Source organism: Conger conger, chromosome 12, assembly GCF_963514075.1.
Source record: "Conger conger chromosome 12, fConCon1.1, whole genome shotgun sequence".
Lineage (NCBI taxonomy): Eukaryota > Metazoa > Chordata > Actinopteri > Anguilliformes > Congridae > Conger > Conger conger.
Genome location: NC_083771.1, coordinates 27,538,751 through 27,558,019, shown reverse-complemented (window position 1 = coordinate 27,558,019; position 19,269 = coordinate 27,538,751). Strand labels below are relative to the sequence as shown.

Sequence of the window (19,269 nt, the reverse complement as noted above, 5' to 3'; positions counted from 1 at the left end):
GCATGTACAGGATGTGTGTGTGTGTGCATGTGTGCATGCATGTGTGTGCAGGATATGTGCGCATGCATGTATGTACAGTATGCGTGTGTGTGTGTGTGTGTGTAAGACAGTATTAAGCTGCTCTAGCTCTTATCATGAGAGGAGAGGCTCATGAAGAGCAGGTGACACTGCCGTTAGTCACTGTACCATATTTTTATTCAAGGTTATTTTTGTTAGTTAACAAATAAACATTCCATGTTATCAAGTCCAGACCAGGGCCCTATTTCATATACACTCACTGAGCACTGAGCCTGATGTTGTGTCAGAACAGTAAGAGGGGGGAATTAAAGTACTGAAACAGGGTGATGAAATAGACCAGCAAACTGTGTCTTCAGCAGCTCAAAGTTCTATTTTCATTGGTGGACACTCAAGCCAATCAAATCAACATCAGTTACACCCACAACAGTGAACACAACTTTAATCAGTAATACGAAAATTGGTAAATGAAAACAATATTGTCAGATACTAATAAATATTAAACATTCAAAGCAAATGAAAAAATACTGTATGTACATCTCAGTTAACAGTAATATCAAACATATGCAATTCATGTTACAGCAATTAATTTTCCTCTACGTATTTCTATGTTCCACAAGTGTGAGTAAATCTTCCATTAGTTTTTCTTTTTGACAGATGAAGATATGATTGTTAAACTAAAAAAACAAAAACAATCATCATAATCCCACCTCTAAGAAAAACTGAAATTTTTAGAAAGTCACATTCAATCACAACATAACCAAATACATGTAGAATGTGATTAATACTGAGCATTGAACGTAATGGAAAAACGTAGTAGCACCTGTTTTGTCCTTGTGAAGTCTGGCCCCTGCAGTGCGAAAAGACAGACTGAGAACACTACGGGAGGAACGAAAGAGTGGAATATTGCTAAGAGTTAAAGAACAGCAGAGGTGGAACACTACTGCTCACTAATTTGCACATTTCAGTTGTGTGTGTGTGTGTGTGTGTGGATACAACCACCCATACCTCTGCTCCTGGCAGGGGGAAGTTCACGGTTGCTGATCAGTGTCTCCACCCTCCACCAAAAACCATATGTTCCTAGATATTGGGATGAAAGGAAAATGTCTTCAATTATTTCTGTAGATATGCTCATCCATCTAATTATTCTGTTCCTCCTAGACTGGAAGGCCCAATTATATTCACGTCTTGCAGTCACCAGATCCTTAGCCTTCTTGTTTTCTGGGATCGGAGCAGATGCTACTCACCAGCTGAACTCAAATCACCGAGTTTCTGTCTTGTAAACACAGTCAAATTCCCACTCTAAAACTACCCTTTTTACGGTGATAGACCAGGCCCATCTTCTATGGACTCGTATCAACCTAGAGCTGAACTAAGATTTTATTATATGATATATGATGCAATCCACCCGCGATACTGAAGTTAGGACTGGTGTCAATCTCACCTGATAACAAAATATATTTTAAAAATATTTCCTGATGGACAACAAGACAAAGCCTGTCTCAAAGGGATTCCAACTGCCATTATTTCACAGAATAGCATCAGGGATAACGGAGTAGTGTGCAGTCAATGCATACTTTTATTTTATGGAAGTTAGTATGCCACCGAGATACTTCCAGTATACTTAAATTTACATACTATGAAACAGTGAACATGGTGAACGCAACAATGAATGTAGGAGTTATAACTGTCGCACAGAATGTGATGTGCTACAGTATTGTCAATGTGAGGGCATAGTGACTGTGACTGAGGGTGTGTGAGTGACTGACTGATGGAGTGACTGTGATAGAGGGTGTGTGAGTGACTGTGACTGAGGGTGTGTAACTGACTGTGACTGAGGGTGTGTGAGTGACAGACTGAGGGTGTGTGAGTGACAGACTGACTGAGGGTGTGTGAGTGACTGACTGTGACTGAGGGTGTGTGAGTGACTAACTGATGGAGTGACTGTGATAGAGGGTGTGTGAGATTGTTGTGGTAATGGTGATTCTGTTCGTTGGTGGGTTTCGGTGATGGTCATCATTGTAATGGTGACTCTGGCCGTTAGCGGTTGTGGTCATGAATCATGAGTCATGGTAATGACAATTCTGAGAGTGCTTGTCATGAGTTGTGGTAATGGCGATTCTGGTTGTTGGTGATTGTGGCGATTGCTGGGTGTCCTGTTTGTGATTCTTCTAATGATTGTTAGAAGAATCAGTGGGTGTGGTGGACGGGTGTGGGAGATTGTGGTTGTCGGGGGTTGCATGGTCCGTGACTCTGGGACTTGGTGGTTCTGCTCTCGGCGGTTGGGGTTGGCGGTCGACGCTGCGGCTCTAGGACCTGAAGACGTGCACGGCGCGCACCACGTACTGCCGGCAGATGGGGCACTCGTTCATGCGCTTCCCGCACCGGGTGCAGGTGACCATGTGACCGCACTCCAGCAAGACGCAGTCAATCACCGCGTCCATGCAGATCCTGCACAAAGTCTCGTCCTGATTGGTCAGCTGAGGTTTCAGGCCGTCTGTGGAGAGACGGGGGAGATGTAAGACCCTCCCATTGAGCACGAACAGGAGAACAAACTTGGGCAGCTCTGAGTAATGAATTTCATTCTTGGAAAAAGCTGTGATCCTTATCATTTCAGTGATGGGACAAAATATGTTTTACCTGAAAGGAGTTATTATTGTTGATTACTGTCTTGTGAATTGTAACTGTGGTCTTGAGTTGCAGTAAATGTCAACTGACAGACTATGCACAGGATAGGTGCGTGAACATCACTTGTCCCTAATTGGGTGCTGACAGCTTGGGACTGCTGAAACTCACGGCTCTGTTAACCAGGGCATTGCGACAGATACTCACTCATCCTGCACTGAAGCTCTAACATCATGACAAATAACCAATCATAAAACACTAATATTATGAGGTAAAGAAACGGAACAAATGGGAGAAGGGCAAGTGAATGGCTGTGTGTCCCATCCCGCATCACTGTGGCTTCCTGGCAGATGTAAGGATGATGGGAAGTGGTGTTCTTAAACTCTTGAACCCAAGATGGTGCCAATTGGCGTCATGAAACACTCGCTTTAATCTCGGTTTAATAAATGCCGGAATGACCGACAATAAAACCGGGCCATATATTTCGCTGAATGTCAGCCGTTTCGTCGCCAACAGTACCTGCTGAAAACACATAAAGGACTCAGAGAATATGCTGCAGTGTTGTATAATACATCAGAACCAGAACACTGCCATTAGGAAAGTCCCTTCAAGCCATGCTATTGATGCAAAGGATTGTTCAGGAAGTGAGAGCAGCTTTCTGGGCATGCAGTTTTCATATTACCATGTACTGGACCCAAATGCTGGACAAGAATGGACAAGAATATCGCTATTCAAATAGGTTAGGTGTTTTTTCTACTGTTATTTTTTTTTTACAGTCACCGTTATTTATTAGACTTCTTTTTTTACTTATTGGTCCTCTGCTGCTGTAGTCTATCTACTTAGAGGTTTGATGAGTTTTGATGTGTGTTCAGAGATGCTCTTCTGCATACCACTGTCGTAATGAGTGGTTATTTGCGTTACTGTCACCTTCCTGTCAGGTTTGACCAGTCTGGTCCTTCTCCTCTGACCTCTCTCATGAACAGTGCGTTTTTTTTGCCCGCTCACTGGAAGTTCTTGGATATCAAAATCACCTCAGGGTTCAAGTTGTTAAGGGTGGGTGAAGCATTCACTGCTGAAACAGACTTACTTTCGAGTCCACCATTGCAGATGGGTGGGGGGTACGCTACCACTGTTTGGGAAGGAAGCAAAATATTAGACACAGTTAATCACGTTCAGTCTCAGCACCTGGATTCAGAGAGTCTTCTGCACTGACCAGCATGTTGAACCCCTGATATTCTCTTCAGCTGAGGGGGAAAGAGGCTAATATCCATCTTACCTATACTCGCTTTAAATTTGACTAGGTGTCTTGCTCAGGGACACTTCGACACACCCAGGGTGGGATCGAACTGGCAACCCTCTGACTGCCAGACGACTGTTCTTACCGCCTGAGCCAATGTAACCCCCAACAAGCAGCCCTCATGTGTGTACACAAGAATGACCTAACAAATGTCACAGAAAGTATAACATTTGATGGTTTTGTAGTCATAATGACTAAACTCTAGCTTGCAATGCTATAATGCAGTATAGCGAAGAAACCCAAGGCTAATAGCACTAGCCCACAATCAAATGGACATACGGAAAATGACTTCAATCAAATGTTCAAAAACATTTGATTGTGACTAGTGGCACCAACATTTTCTGTCAAACCCTTGATAAATTGAAAGTTTCCAGTACATAATACAGTACACATGAATACCACTCAACTGCCATCCATCATTCTACAGTAAGTGGTCTCAGTCCCCTCTTGCCTTGTAAATTATCTGAAAAGTGTCCAGCATCATTATTTTCTGCTTAAACTACCTGGAGGGACATTTGCATGATTGTCAAGTACCAATTATCCAAAAGCACTGACCTATAATTTGAGATGATAAAGTGAGGTTTATCAAGTGTGTGGTAAAAATATATCCCTGGCTATCAGTTGAATTACATTTACATTTTAGTCATTTGGCAGATGCTTTTAATCCAAAGCGGTTTACAAGTGCATAGGTTCTTCCACAAGTTAAAGCATCACATCCATAACTAGTAATATACACATTATATTCTGCCAGTGAAAACTCATTTCAAGCTTGCCAGAAACAAATGCGGAAACTTCTACCTTAATTGTAAATGAGAACAAAACAGATATGGAAAGAGTTACAAATTCAGCCAATTCAATCAATCAGTAAAATAATCAATCCACCAATCACGTACCTGCTGTCTGGTCATTGCTGATGTTTTCCACTGAAAAGGCAAACAAAGGATCAATGTTAACAGACTTAGATAGGGTAGGAACAAGGATCAGGGTAGGCATATCAGACATGTGCATGGCTTTTCGGTTGTATTAGTGTGAAGAGAGTTAAGTTAATTAAACCCCTAGGGCCTGGTGCTAGAGGTTGTGTGTGTGCCTGTGTACGCATGTGTGTATGTGTGTCTGCATGTGTGTGTGTGTGTATGTGTGTGATGTGTGAGTGTGTGTGAATGTGTGTGTGTCTGTGTGAATGTGTGTGTGCGTGCATGCGTGTGTGTATGTGTGTGTGAATATGTGTGTGTGTGTGTGTGTGTGTGTGTGTGTGAGTGTGTGTGTGTGTGTATGTGTGTGTGTGTATGTGTGTGTGTGTGTGTGCGTGTGTATGTGTGTGTGTGTGTGTGAGTGTGTGTGTGTGTGTGTGTGTTGTGATGCAGGGACTGCCTTCCCCACCCCGTGTCACTCATCTCTGCTTCTCCTTTCTCCCCCCCTGCATCCAGACAGCAGTCTCAGCCCAGAGTGGCAGAGCATGGACAGCAGCTGGGGAACTGACGCCAACTCTGAACCTAAAGAGACTGGCCTCCTCCAGAGACCCAACCCAGAGCTACCCCCCACACCGCCTTCGCCAGCACTACCCTGCCTCCTTCATTCCCATATCCACCCGTCACCTACCCATCGTTTCCTCAGTCTCCCAGCTGACCCGTTTGTGTGCATGAATATGCTGTCCGCCCCACATTTTAAAGGAGAGTGGAGAGTTGGCCCTCCTTTGAAAACGTGCGCATTTGTGTGTGAGTGCGAGCACATGCGTGTGTGTGTGTGTGGATGCGAGTGCGTGTGTGTGTGTGGGTGAGTGCGAGCACACACGTGTGTGTGTGTGTGTGTATGCGTTTACTCTGGCCGTGCTCACATGACTTCCTGTTGTACTCGTTCTCCCTGTAGAGCCTGTTCACACGCTCCACCAGCTCCCACTTCTCACAGCACCCTGAATAATTCACAAAGTTGCGCGCCAGGATCTCCTTCAGCTGCCGCACCGACAGGCCCTCGATGTCGCCAGCGTTCGCCAGGTCCGACAGGGACGCCCGGGCCTGCCTCTGAGCCAGGGGCGTGGCCTCCTGAGGGGAACCAATCAGACTGCACTGAAGATACCAATCAAACTGGACTCCTTCTACACACTACCCCGTAGAACCTCAGAGATAGCAATGAAACTGGACTCATTCTGCACACTAGCCTGTAGAACTGTATAGAGATACGAATGAAACAGGACTCATTCTGCACACTACCCAGTAGAACCTCAGAGATACCAATAAAACGGGATTCATTCTGCACACTACCCTGTAGAACCTCCGAGATACCACTCGAACAGAATCAAACTTGATTTTGTTTCTGCATTGGCATTCTGGATAATTTACATGATATCGACCCAGTATGTTTGTGCTCTTTTGACCCCAATGTAACTGTGCATCCACACTGCATAATAGTCTGTACAGATGATATAGCAGGTAGTTATTATAGTCTATACAGACAGGAAAGTAGTAATGTAACATTACTACTGATTGATAATACAGCACACTGGCATTTAAAATAGCACAGCAGTGGATCCTGCCAGAGAAAGACAATTACTTTTCTCTACTCTCTCTGTGTATTAATGAACAGTTAATGGAACTCCATGATAATGTCATTTCTCCTTCGATGGCATCACGATATCAAATTTCAAGTCTCTCATGATGAAAGTTGGCCTCGGAACAAAAACAGGCAAAATTTATAAAGCCAGCTCACTGACAGGAAGAGATGGACAGACAAACAGAAATGGATGTCAAACTCCTCACCTCTGATTCCAAGTTCGGGAGAGAGAGGGAGGTGGGCTCCCTGTTATCCTGTGTGACAAAAACATATCTTTGGAGAGGCCGTACAACTGTAACGGGTACAGTTGAAAGTTTGAACTATCATATTAGCTTGCCATATGTGTAGTATCATCCTCAGTCTACATGGGAAATTTGAAATATTTGCCAGGAAAAGCAAAACACCAAATACTTTCTTCTTTCTTTCTCCACCTGGAGCAGATTCAAGTGATCAATATAACAGATCAATATGGATTCCCTGGTCCAAACCCTATTTACATAAATGTTAGTTCAGTTCCTAGTTACATGAGTCAGACATTTTAAAAATGTAATTTTATGCATGGGCGGGGTGGGATGGGGAGGCTGGCGTTTGTATAAACAAAATGGCCGATGTTGCAGTGTATCCCCTGCGTAGAGTGCCACTGCTGAATTTCTAACGCTGCTGCAAGAATTTCTTTTTAAGCTATGCTTAGAGGCAAATGGGTCCATTGGCTCAGAATAACTTCAACAAACAAACAAGTATGAAGCTGTGGCATATATTATCTTGGAAAACATTTTTGCCTTGACACTACTTTCAGCAGAACATTAATGTTTCGCCGTATTCTTCACAGTACTTATGGTACTTGTGATGGTATGTTATGGTACATGTGCTCAGTCTAGTTTATATTCAGGAAGGGAGTAGAGGAATGGAGTGAGGGGGTGTGAGAGAGAGAAGGCAGTACCTGGCTGGTGGTCCCTGAGCTGTCTCTCCTGCTGATTGGTTCTCCCAGAGGGGCAGAGACAGTGGAGAGTTTGGAGGCAGAGCGTGTGGTTGGACGGGGCGGGGCATACGGGGGGCGGGAGGGAAAACTGCCTGCATTGGGGTTGTCTAATTCATCGGGGTCATCAGAGTCCTCAGGGTCATCGGGATCGCTTGGGTCATCGGGATCATCGGGGTCATCGGGATCGGTAGGGTCATCAACATCGGTAGGGTCATCTGGCTCATCAGGGTCATCGGGCTCATCGGGATCGCTAGGGTCATCAACATCAGTTGGGTCATCGGGATCATCGGGGTCGCTAGGGTCATCGGGATCGTCGAGGTCGTCTGGGTCGCTGACGTCATCGGCGTTGTCATCGCTGTGCGCCGCGCCCCGGTGGCACAGCACCAGGTCCACCAGGTCGGCCTTCTCCCGGCAGGTATCCGTGGCGATGCTGCGCAGCTGCAGGTACTGCCGCAGGTCCTTCACGCGCAGCCGCATCAGCTGCGGCCGCTGGAACGCAGTGCCCCTCAGCAGCTGACAGGTGGCGCAGCGGAGCAGGCTCTCCTGCGCCTCCGTGCACAGGGAGCAGAACGTCTTCTTACAGTCACAGCACACATACTGCAACGCGAGAGAGAGGCAGAGGGAGGGAAGGGGGAAGAGCGAGAGCAGGAGGGGAGAGAGGTAGAGAGAGGGGCAGCGGGGAAAGAGAGGGACGGAGGAGAGGGGGAGAGGGAGAGAGAGACGGAGGGAAGGAAGGGGGGAGAGGGGGAGCAGGGAAAAGAGAAGGACAGAGAGTAGAGCGAGGGAGAGCAGGGGAAAGAGAGAGACAGAGGTAGGGAGAGGGAGAGCAGGGGAAAGAGGGACAGAGGAGAGAGGGAGAGCAGGGGAAAGAGGGACATAGGAGAGAGGGAGAGCAGGGGAAAGAGAGGGACAGGGGTAGAGAGAGGGAGAGCAGGGGAAAGAGAGGGACAGGGGTAAAGAGAGGGAGAGCAGGGGAAAAGAGGGACAGAGAGAGTAGGGAAAGGAGGAACAGGGAGAGATTTTTAATTTTATCACGTGTGAGTGGAGTGGAGTGTACATGATGGGGAGTGGCATTGGTGGTAACTGGCGTGTATAGGGGAAGTGATACCTCACAAAGGGGAAGAGTGAGGATTGGTGCTGATGACAGAGAATGAGTCCCACAGTTAGCCCTCCCCACATCCAATTTAACATCCTCTTCCAAACTTCCACAACCCTGCCCCACCCCGTCCCTGTCCCACCCACTCTGAAACCTGCTGATGCTGCTTCCTGCTGATGCAGCATGGCCTTCCTGGGTGTGAGTGTTTCTGACACGTAAAGGTAACGTTATGCTTTTCACAAGTAATATTCTCACCAGCAGAAGCGGAAGTAATAGCAGTAGTGGCAAAGGTAGTAGTAGTAGTAATAGTAATTATACCTATAGTAGTAATAGTAATTATACCTACAGTAGTAATGGTAGTGGTAATACTAGCAGTAATAGTGGTTACAGAAGTAGTAGTACATTACATTAGATTACATTGTAGTCATTTGGTAGACGGTCTTATCCAGAGCGACGTACAATAAAGTGCAAATCAGAACCAGAGACAAATGCGCTGAAGACCCAAGAGGATAGTACAGTTCCAAGTACTGCTGTTAACAGGAGTGCTACACTAATAGTAGCAAGAGTAGTAGCAGCAGCAACAGCAATGAAAACGGTAGTGTAAAAGTAGCAATGGTTCCAAGATAAACTACGGTCTGGATCTGTGCCGGTGACTGGCTGACTTTGAGATCTGGCCCGGAGTCACTTCCTGACTGGGTAGCACTAGAAGATTTCGATTTTTCACACTTTTCTTCCAATTTGGTTCCCAATTACATTACATTACATTAATGGCATTTGGCAGACGAACAAACTACAGACGCATCTTATCGAACTACCTACCTTGTGTGTCCCAGTCATGTACCTTAACCACTACGCTACAGGCCGCCCAATTGTACCCTGTTTACCAATCACCTGTGTTAAAGAAACATCACTACAACCCCGCTCCCTGGTGGCCAGAAGGAGATCGACACACCTTTTTTTAAGCAACATCGTCTCATGTTCCGGACCGTGATTCCGGGGCGATCCGGGGCGCTTTTTGTATGCCTCCCTTGCCGAGTCTCTCCCCCCGCCCTCAGAGTGGCAGCCCAATTATACCACTCCCACTCAGCTTTGACAAGCCCCGGCATCAAACTGATTCCTGCATCAAGGTCCAATGCATTAACCGTGTGCCACTGCGGTGCACCTAGAAATAAGTCTCTTTTAATGATTCTGAATTCAGATAATCGGCACAAGATCTCTCGATCACTTGATCAAAACACTTGTATGTTCAAATCTGTCTTTCATCAGTGTTTTTCCTACTCTAACCAAGGGTTTATAACAGAAGAAACATTAGCAATAGTAATAGCAGTAGTGGTATAGGTAGTAGTGATAGTACTTATAGCTATAGTAGTAGTGTTAGTGGTAATACTATCAGCAATAGTGGTTACAGAAGTAGTAGTAGTGTTGCTAACAGGAGTGTCACGCTAATAGTAGCATGAGTAGTGGCAGCAGCAGTGGTAATGAAAACAGTGGTGTAAAAGTAGCAAAGGTGACGCAAGTAGTAGTCGTTTTTTAAATGACTCGGCACAGGATCTTTTGATCAAAAGTTATATATTTCTTTCCAACTCTAACCTAACTACCTTACTCTAGCCATCAACTTACTTATATAATTAACCACATTCCATGAATTTACTAGCAGCCGTCTCATTGGTGGTAGAAGTGGCGTTTCACACATCCCCGAGCATTCCTCCCAGCCCCTGTGCCAGGCCCATTACTGCCATGCCCATTACATTACATTAATGGCATTTGGCAGACGCTCTTATCCAGAGCGACGAACAGTTGATGAGACTAAGCAGGGGAGACAACCCTCCCCTGGAGTAATGCAGGGTTAAGGGCCTTGCTCAAGGGCCCAGCGGCTGTGCGGCTCTTATCGTGGCTACACCTGGGATCGGACCGGGGATCGAACCGACCGACCTGGCGGGTTTCCCAGTCATGCACCTTAACCACTACGCTGCAGGCCTGCCCATGGCCCGGCCTGGCGCCTCACCTTCCTCCTGAAGACGGAGAAGGCCTGGCCGCAGGCCTTGCACACCAGGCCGGCGGGGGCCGAGACGGAGGCAGCGGGGCTGGCGGCGGCAGGGTGGGGGTAGGCGGAGCAGGCGGCGCTGGGGGCGAAGCGGAACGGCTGCTGGCCCCGCACCGGGCCCCCCGTCCCCATCACCTCATTCAGGAGCCCGCAGCAGGACGCCCACATGGAGGAGGCCCCCGCCTGCAGGAGACACACGCACACGCCGTCAGGGCCCGGGGCAAACGTCAGGAACCCCGGGGGCACATGGGAGGGAGGAGGCAGGGCAGATGGGTGCACTCTCAGAAATAAAGGTACGAAGAGCGCCCTAAAAAGGCGGTAGCCTGTAGGTACCCTTAGTGTACCCTTAGTGTACCCTTAGTGATAATATGTGATTCATTTGGACCTTTATTGCTTGGAAAACGTACTCATTTGCACTTTTAGGGTACATTTGGGAAAGTTGATCCATGAAGAAACAGAAGTGTACCTCCACTGTCACTTTATTTCTGAGAATGTGTCGAGGGCGCATGGCCTGTGAGAGGAGAGCCTGTATCTGTTACCAAGGAGGCACCAGAGAGAGAGGCATACAGCCCGTGTTCTGACACAGCATGGAGTCACTGTGGCTGAACCAGATCCGTGACCGCTTATGTCATTGATTTTCATAAATAATTGAATAGAAAGGATGCCTCAGAAAAGATAGGCTGAAAGGATCATTATCCTATGTTGTAATTGTTATATAGCAATTGTTATCACCGCCAACAAAGTTGACATCGGTCTGTTAGCTTGATATCTACAAATGTTATGAGGGGATTTGCGTGAAACTTTGTGTTTGTCATGTGGCAAGGAAGAACTGGTCTACTTTTCACTTTTGGCCAATTGGCCAAAGGGGGTTGTGACAGTGGGCATGGCTTTTGCCAAAAGGCACATAACTTGCAAATTGTTTCATGTAACACCACAAAAGTTTGTGGAAGGTTTGATCAGGGGGCAAAGAAAAACTTTAAGTTTCTACACCAATTGGACAAATAGGGGCATGGCAGTGGGTGTGTTGTCTCACACAAAGGCATATAACCTCAGAACATTTGTGTTCCTATCAAAAAGGGGTGCTGGAGAACAAATATAGTGCTGATTAGCCATGTGGTGTTTCAATAGCCGACTAAAGAACTTAAGAGCGGCTAGAATTTAATCAGGCATATCTCAAGCCCAATTTGCATAACATTCAGGAAAATGCAGGCATCTCCTGATGTGAAAGGCATGGAAGAAATGATTAACTTTTGGCGAACATCCGGCATGTGAAACTAGCATATCTTAAAAATGGAATCGTGTTGGTGGAGGTATGAGTGGCATCTTCTAGTTTCTGTTCTCTTACAAAGAGCAGCATGTTTGAATAGGTGCATATGTGTTCGAGCACATGCACCACACTAGGAGGGAGAAGCAGACTTGTGTGTCAGGAAACAGTCGCTGCAGCAGATCATTGGTCAGCCTCACCAACCTCATGTTCTCGTACTCAACCAATCACATACACTCACCACTCTGCTATGCTGCTCATTGCCTGTGCGGTCTTTGTATGTGACTGCCTTTCTGCACTGAGGACTTTAAGCAGCCATCTTCCACCAACCTGACACATCTTACACTAGCAATATCCCTCCTGTCACTACAACTCTTTTTATTGAGCTCTTAATACAAAGAGTCAAACAACATTGAAATAGTCCACTCAGTAAATTCTCATCAGAGATTATGACACAAAACAGATTATGATACAGACTTTGAATTAAAACCACATTTTTGATATACATCATGAAAATCACAGAGGCGATAACTGTAACATTTGTGAGATTTATTTTCCAACAAAACTGTCGCCTTTTTGTGTGAGCAAGGGCTGTATCAATAAAAGGAAATAAAAAGCCAGGATTCATGTCAATTTTATAGGACATGCCTAGTCATTGAGTCTCCATCCCAAGAGTCCATCTCTCATATCCCCAATGAAATCTCCCATGTCAGGACGCCCATAGGGGAAAAAGTCCTTAACCTATGGGGAAATTTGAGTTAGGTGCACGTATCTGAAGCCAGGACTAAATTCACTCAAGCCTCAGTGAGTTTGGTACACCTCATAAGAAACTTAAAAATAGTAACAGGAATGAATCGCCCCAGTAACTCAAGTCCCAGCCTGTTTCTACTGCATGAGACCTTCGGCTTGCAGTCGTGTGTCTTGCCAAATATTTGAGACAGCCTACCTTCAGACAAGAAAACGGGGGCTTGTCACTCAAGAGAAAAATATTATTCCTGAAGTACAACAGATCAAATCAAAGCCTAATAAAGATGATACATGAACTCATCAAATTATTATACCAATAGGCCATGATCTCATCTTTTCTGTATTTATCTGTCTCTTGATATATTAAAATCGGATTGCCATTTTTAATAATGCCTTCTTTTCAACTGCAACCATCATGCTTCATCTTTTACCTTTGGATATGAAGAAAATGCCCGTCATGCGTTATTTGCACAGTCCAATACCATACATTGTTTGTTACATTACATTACATTAGAGGACAGTACGGTTCCGAGTCCTAGCGTGACCATACAGATACAATCGGAACCCTTGAACAATACATCAACTTACGAACTAGCACACCACGGTTGGCAGATAGAATACCCCGAGTACAACCATACAATATTTATTACAATACAATAATATCTATATATAACTATATATAAGTGCCATTATAATCTATGGCGTATACAAGGCTAATCATTGTGGTGAGGTAGGGAGGGAAAGGTGCAGCCTGAAGAGATGAGCTTTCAGTCAGCGTTTGAAAGTGGTCAGAGGCTCTGCTGTTCTGACATCCACAGGAAGGTCATTCTACCACCGTGGGGCCAGAACAGACAGCAGTCGTGACCGAGTTGTTTTGTTTGTTGTTTTAGCTTTGCTGGAATAAACATTCAGAATGAAGCCTGCCTCAATCCTATCCGCCCTCCTGCTGGCCCTAGGCAACACATACCATAGAACATATACTATTAAACAATATCAGGTATTAAGTAAGCCCTCTAAGAAAATCAGCTAAGACTCAACAGGCAAGAACAATTTTCTTAGAAATCATCCTTGTGGCTTATCTCTGATATACCGCTTGTATTCATTATCCTGCATAAATGGCTCAAAACTGTGCATGAATTGGGACACATCCCTGTTGGAAGGGGATCTTTCCATTCGATCACGGCATAACCGATGAATTCTCCCTGTGTGGCTGGACAAAGCAATCTCTGGACAGAGACATCGGCAGTGAAAGTGCATGTCATAATGATGATACCCTTCCTCATTTTTGAAGTACTACGGGGGGTGGGAAATTTGAATTTCCCAAAAAAAATAAAAATTAAATGTATAATTGTGTTAATTATATTGCTAGCTGGCAAGCATTAGAAGCGTTTGTTTTAATAAGAACAACACAGAGACTGGACAAACTGTAAACATGTAGGCATGGCTGGGGTAGAATGACAGTGCAAATTGAGGCTCAATCCTTGTAGATAGTGAAGTGACTAAACGCAGTGAAAACATTCCTGGCAGTAGAACTGGTAATACTGAAAATTGATTTCTCAGACACACATTCTGTCTCTATTTCACTAAAATGACAAATTAGGCAGGTTGTTTCCCTGTTGATGCGTTGAAAAGCAACAAAAACAGATGAATGAACAAGAGACAAGAGTGATATTTTTGTCAGATAATTTCTTGGAATGCGTAGATGTGTATGAAGAGCTTGTGTATGAGGGATTGTCAACCATATATTTCTCTTTGCCTGGCTTAACACCTTGGTCTCCTCTCACCTATTCTCTCTCATATTCTAGACTATAAAAACATCAGTTCTTGCCGGATTTCTATTGTGACCATGTCTGAAATAACTTCTATGAGCCAGTTACTGAAATCCTAGCTAGGCTATGACAAACCCATGCAACTCACCCCACTGAAGCGGCAGGTTTTTTTTATTTTTTATTTCATTAGCAGTAAAACAAACTTAACACATCATTTATTTAATAGAATTCCCTTTTAAACCATCTTAAGTTCATCAAGCTACCCACTGGCCAGCAAACAGTCAGCTAGTCCACCAGTCTGGCCTCCATCACCAGCTTAAGCAGCCTTAACCATGCACAGGCCAGCTATGACCCGTTTAGAATTCCTGCCATTGTTCTTGTAAACCAAATGTAAAAGAGGGTGAATTAGCCTACCTTCATACTTGCAGCAAATTATCGTTAATAGATCAAGTTCATATGGAGAGGAACAACCAGAGTTAATTCCAAAGTAAAAAATATAGTTTTGTTGGAATATTAAGAAAATCAGATGAATATGGATTAAATCACTAAGGCTACTCAACTCCACGTCCTGCGGGCCACAGTGTCTTCAGGCATTTGCTTCAAACATGTGCTACACCACAAGACTTAACTAATTAGCTTATTATCTGAACCGAGCAGGTAAAATAACGAGTGAAACCAGGGGGTGTAGCGCTCGGTAGGAGCTAATGCCTGCAGATACTGCGGCCCGCAGGAAGTGGAGCCGAGTACCGCTGCCTTAGGATATGCTGTCAAAAAGGATATAGGACAAAAACAAAAAAATTAGAGCCAAATGAGGGTTGTACTCCCTAATACTGGAATACACAAGCTGTTATAACGTGCTGGGGTGTAGGCCCCACAGGAAACGGTAAAAGCATGGGATTGATCGTGGCTGTAGATGCAGCTGCAGGGCTCATTCGCTCATGGCCTTGGAAGGAATCAGAACTGTCCCGATTCTGTTTGTGGCCGGTAAACGGTAATGGTTGTAAATGGTAAATGGCTGGCATTTACACAGTGCATTTATCCAAAGCACATTTATCCGAGAATGCGTCTCATTCACCCATTTATACACACACCAACAGTGACTGGCTGCCACACAAGCTCACTCCAACCAGCTCGTCAGGAGCATTTGGGGGTTAGGTGTCTTGCTCAAGGACACCCAGGGGAGGATTCGAACCAGCAACCCTCCGACTGCCAGACGACTGCTCTTACCACCTGAGCCATTGTTACCCCTTGTATCACCTTATTTCCCCTATACTAGTGAATGCATTGCCCAGTGAATGGGACGGTTCAATCGAATAGGATACCAAGCAATCCCAGCTGGTTGACCCTTAGATTGCAGTCAAAGCTGCATATGAAAAGCCTTTCTCCAGCTCCCAACAGGTCCAAATTGGACACAAATTCTGGACAGTTTCGGAGGACGACTGTGGGTTGCCAATTCCATTTTAATTAAATTTCCTTAAATTCCTTTTACCAGGACAATGGAATTGAGTATGCAACCCTCTGATTTCGACTAAAATATAATTCAAATGCATAAAATAAAATGTCTACACTCAGTGGGGGTTCATGTATGCAGCTGTGGTCACAGATGATTGGCCATTTCAAGTTGGGGTGAGAATCAGAAACAATCAACCCCACATACGTGTAGAGCACTGTAACCTTTAAAATTGTGTAGTTGAAAGGAAAAGCAGCAGAATTCCCCAAAGGGGTCCCCCAGGACTGAACTTGAAAGTCACCGACTTAGATTTTGTGGGGACATTCGTGTTATTTTAAATCAAAATATACATCAGCACTTCCATAGTAAATTTAAATTCTGCTGAAATTGTTTTTTTTTTTTAACCTTATATGCGTATATTACAGTTAATTTGTTATTTTACATTACATTATTGGCATTTTGGCAGACGCTCTTATCCAGAGCGACGTACAGTTGATGAGACTAAGCAGGAGACAATCCTCCCCTGGAGCAATGCAGGGTTAAGGGCCTTGCTCAAGGGCCCAACGGCTTTGTGGCTACACCGGGATTAGAACCACCAACCATGCGTGTCCCAGTCCTTTTACCTTAACCACTACGCTACAGGCCGCCCTTTTTTAGCACATGAGGAAAAGACAATAGAAAAAGAAAGTGCCCAGAAAGAAATAAAACTGATTGGTGAAGATGTGAAATATCCACCTCTAACATTATTACAGATCAAATAACACTGCAATTACTCAGTGTTATTCTAGCTGACTGTGGTATTCTTGCAAGTTAATATCCTGTAGGCCCAAATTACAAAAGTGGAAAAATAAATAGGATTGGGCGGTCTGGGGGGTGGGGGCTCATGTTTGTCATTTGTGTTGTTAGTATACCATGTCCCGAGAGAGCCAGTGACACTAATTTGAAGACATACTGCCTGCGGCACAAGGAAAACTGCTCGCAAGCGTGGCGGCCTATTGCCAAGCATTTCATAGAATCTTATTCACAAATTGATGTTTGTGAGTGTGGGTTATGACCTGTCCTTTTAAAAGGGCTATACCCCACCACACACACACACACACACACACACACACACACTAACGCTTCGCAGAGCAGGGTAATGATGTGGTTACAACTATATTTAGGCTACATATGAATTTCCATGTGTAATCATCATATGCATTATCATAATCATCGTGCTTGCTGACACACTTCCTAGTATGTCATCACCCGTTGCTTGATAGTGGCTCGCATGTATATTCAAATCCTCAGAATAGACCCTTTCACGCAATGACCGATGTGATCGGGATCCCGTTAGAATCTGAGTTGTGCTATAAATTACCACTACCATTCCTTTCTTGAGCCAGCCAGTAGGTTAGCTGCAGAGACGGAAGTGATATTGTGCGAGTCCTAAGGTGCAGTGTCTCACGCTTTTATGCTACTTTGTAGGTCGATACTAACGTTTAATCGAGGTATAACAGGCCTTTCTGATGAATAGGGAGCATGAATATTTAAGCCCTTGCAGCAGGCTATACCTGCCGGCAAAATGAACTGGCAGCAGCGAATTCGAGCTAGTTTGCCGCCCCCTAATTATAAACGAAGCAATGTATGACACGATGCGTTTTAATGACTAAATGCAGTTAAATGTATATTGGAATCTTGCGCTTTATCATGAAACAAAAAGAGCATCGGCTATTCCCTCCCATCACTAATGCCACCACAACGTTAAAATTAGAGCGTAGCAACGCCCTGGAACGTTCGTTTGAGTTCATAAAGCAAAACAATGCATGCGTTAATATGACAGGAAAATTTGCGTACCTTCATAGTAACTCCTGATTGTGGAATTTACCAAAAATATTGAAAGGATGACCATTGCAAGCGCCGCATTGAGCTCTCCATTACGTATTCGTTTTTCTGTCACTTACACTGATTTTGTAGAACAAGTGTAATATAATGGACAGGCCCTTTGTACCAATCACAGAAGAGACCAGGGGAACCGTATCCTGTAAAGGCCAATCGTCGATGCGTGTGACACCAAGGGGGCGTTTACTCTGTTTTCGGTTATTTCAGTGGGCTCGCATGTGCAAGCTGCACTAGCTCGTCGACTGTGCTGGCGTAGCGTAATGTGCCCATTTTAATGCCACTGACGCAGCATGCGCTCGAGCCATTCGGCTTTCTTCCTTTGGCAAGATTAGCTGGAAAAACGTCTCTTCGATTTAAGATACATTGTCACGCTGTAGCCTACACATCCGGACTTCAAAGGGTCTACCTAAATGTAATGTTATATCTTGCAAGCAATCAAGTCACCGTAGCTCACTGGCTTGCCATAACAAGCTGTTTTAATTGGTGATACATTATGGGAAAGTATATGGCTAAAATAAATTGTGCTTGGCTCAGTCAACCAGGGTTTGCAGAATGTGCGCTGATTTTCGGTGAACGGGTCCATTCATGAAGACCCTGTCCGGTACCGGGCTGAATTCATATAGATATATTGGTGCGGCTACAGGACATATACATACGCGCTCGAAATTAAAGTCAGGCAGGCAAAGAACTGGGCAGTGTATGGATACTGTCGCACTGCCCCAAATTAGAATCACAAAGATTTTCACCCTTTGTGTAATGTGGTAAAACACCACATTGTGTATAGCCTATCCTGTTTTTAATATCATGCAGCAGTTTACACGATAATAGCTCATTTAATTTATTGTCTAGCTCATGAATGGGAAAAGCAAATTAAGAAGACCTCACGTGTTTTGGGAAAAATTGCCCAGAGTGCTTACCCTATAGGTTTTGAGAGATAGAGGGCATTGGAATATTTGTTCGCGATGATGAGGATGATGCGAGGAAGAGCCTTATGTAATAATCTCCCCAGGCATATTCGGGTTTCGGACAAATTCGCCGTCGTTATATGTTGGCTCCAAGCATATCTCCTAATTCAATCCTATTGTTAAAGGTACAATAGGTAAGATTTTTGTGCTCCTATGTTTGATCTGAACTTCGTTGTACGTTGCTCTGGATAAGTGCTCTGTAATGTAATGTAATGTAATCTTAACAGATTGTTATAATCCCTTCCTATCATTGAAAAAGGCTCACTGACATGTTGACTCACCCTCTGCCTGAGTTTTCAGTCCTTAAATTCGGGTTTCAAAATATACAGTTGACGGCCCGACATTCCGTACCTAAACATTATATGACTGTACAATAATTCAAGCTCATTGGTTGAAAATTTGTTCTAAATGCCACAGTCAATGCCGTCAGCGCGTTTACAGAGTGGTCTCTTGACCGTTAGAATTCCGAAATTACTATTGTACCTTTAAACGATGTACAGTTCCAGAGATCGTTGGCAGGCAAGGCTAGTAGATATTTAGAAATCCACATGTGACCGGTGGCACTGAGCAGGCCCGTACTAGTGGGGTTA

General features: G+C 44.6%; 1 protein-coding gene across 1 annotated transcript; it reads right to left on the bottom strand.

The window, feature by feature from the left end:
- Positions 1–440: 440 nt before the first annotated feature.
- On the bottom strand, positions 441–17,753 carry LOC133142314 (E3 ubiquitin-protein ligase RNF34-like). Its single transcript, XM_061263464.1, has 8 exons — positions 17,670–17,753; positions 10,565–10,786; positions 7,425–8,060; positions 6,691–6,738; positions 5,772–5,976; positions 4,831–4,860; positions 3,728–3,769; positions 441–2,512 (listed from the first exon to the last, which is right to left on the bottom strand). The coding sequence occupies exons 1-8, from the start codon at positions 17,673–17,675 to the stop codon at positions 2,325–2,327; spliced, it is 1,377 nt and encodes a 458-aa protein (XP_061119448.1). The 5' UTR covers positions 17,676–17,753; the 3' UTR covers positions 441–2,324.
- Between the last annotated feature and the right edge of the window lie 1,516 nt (positions 17,754–19,269).

Excerpts from the sequence above, each read along its gene's own strand:
- LOC133142314 (XM_061263464.1), bottom strand. Across the intron at positions 3,770-4,830 it reads CAGCAATGACCAGACAGCAG|TGGTAGCGTACCCCCCACCC; the intron begins GTACGTGATTGG and ends CTTCCCAAACAG. Across the intron at positions 2,513-3,727 it reads CTGCAATGGTGGACTCGAAA|ACGGCCTGAAACCTCAGCTG; the intron begins GTAAGTCTGTTT and ends GTCTCTCCACAG.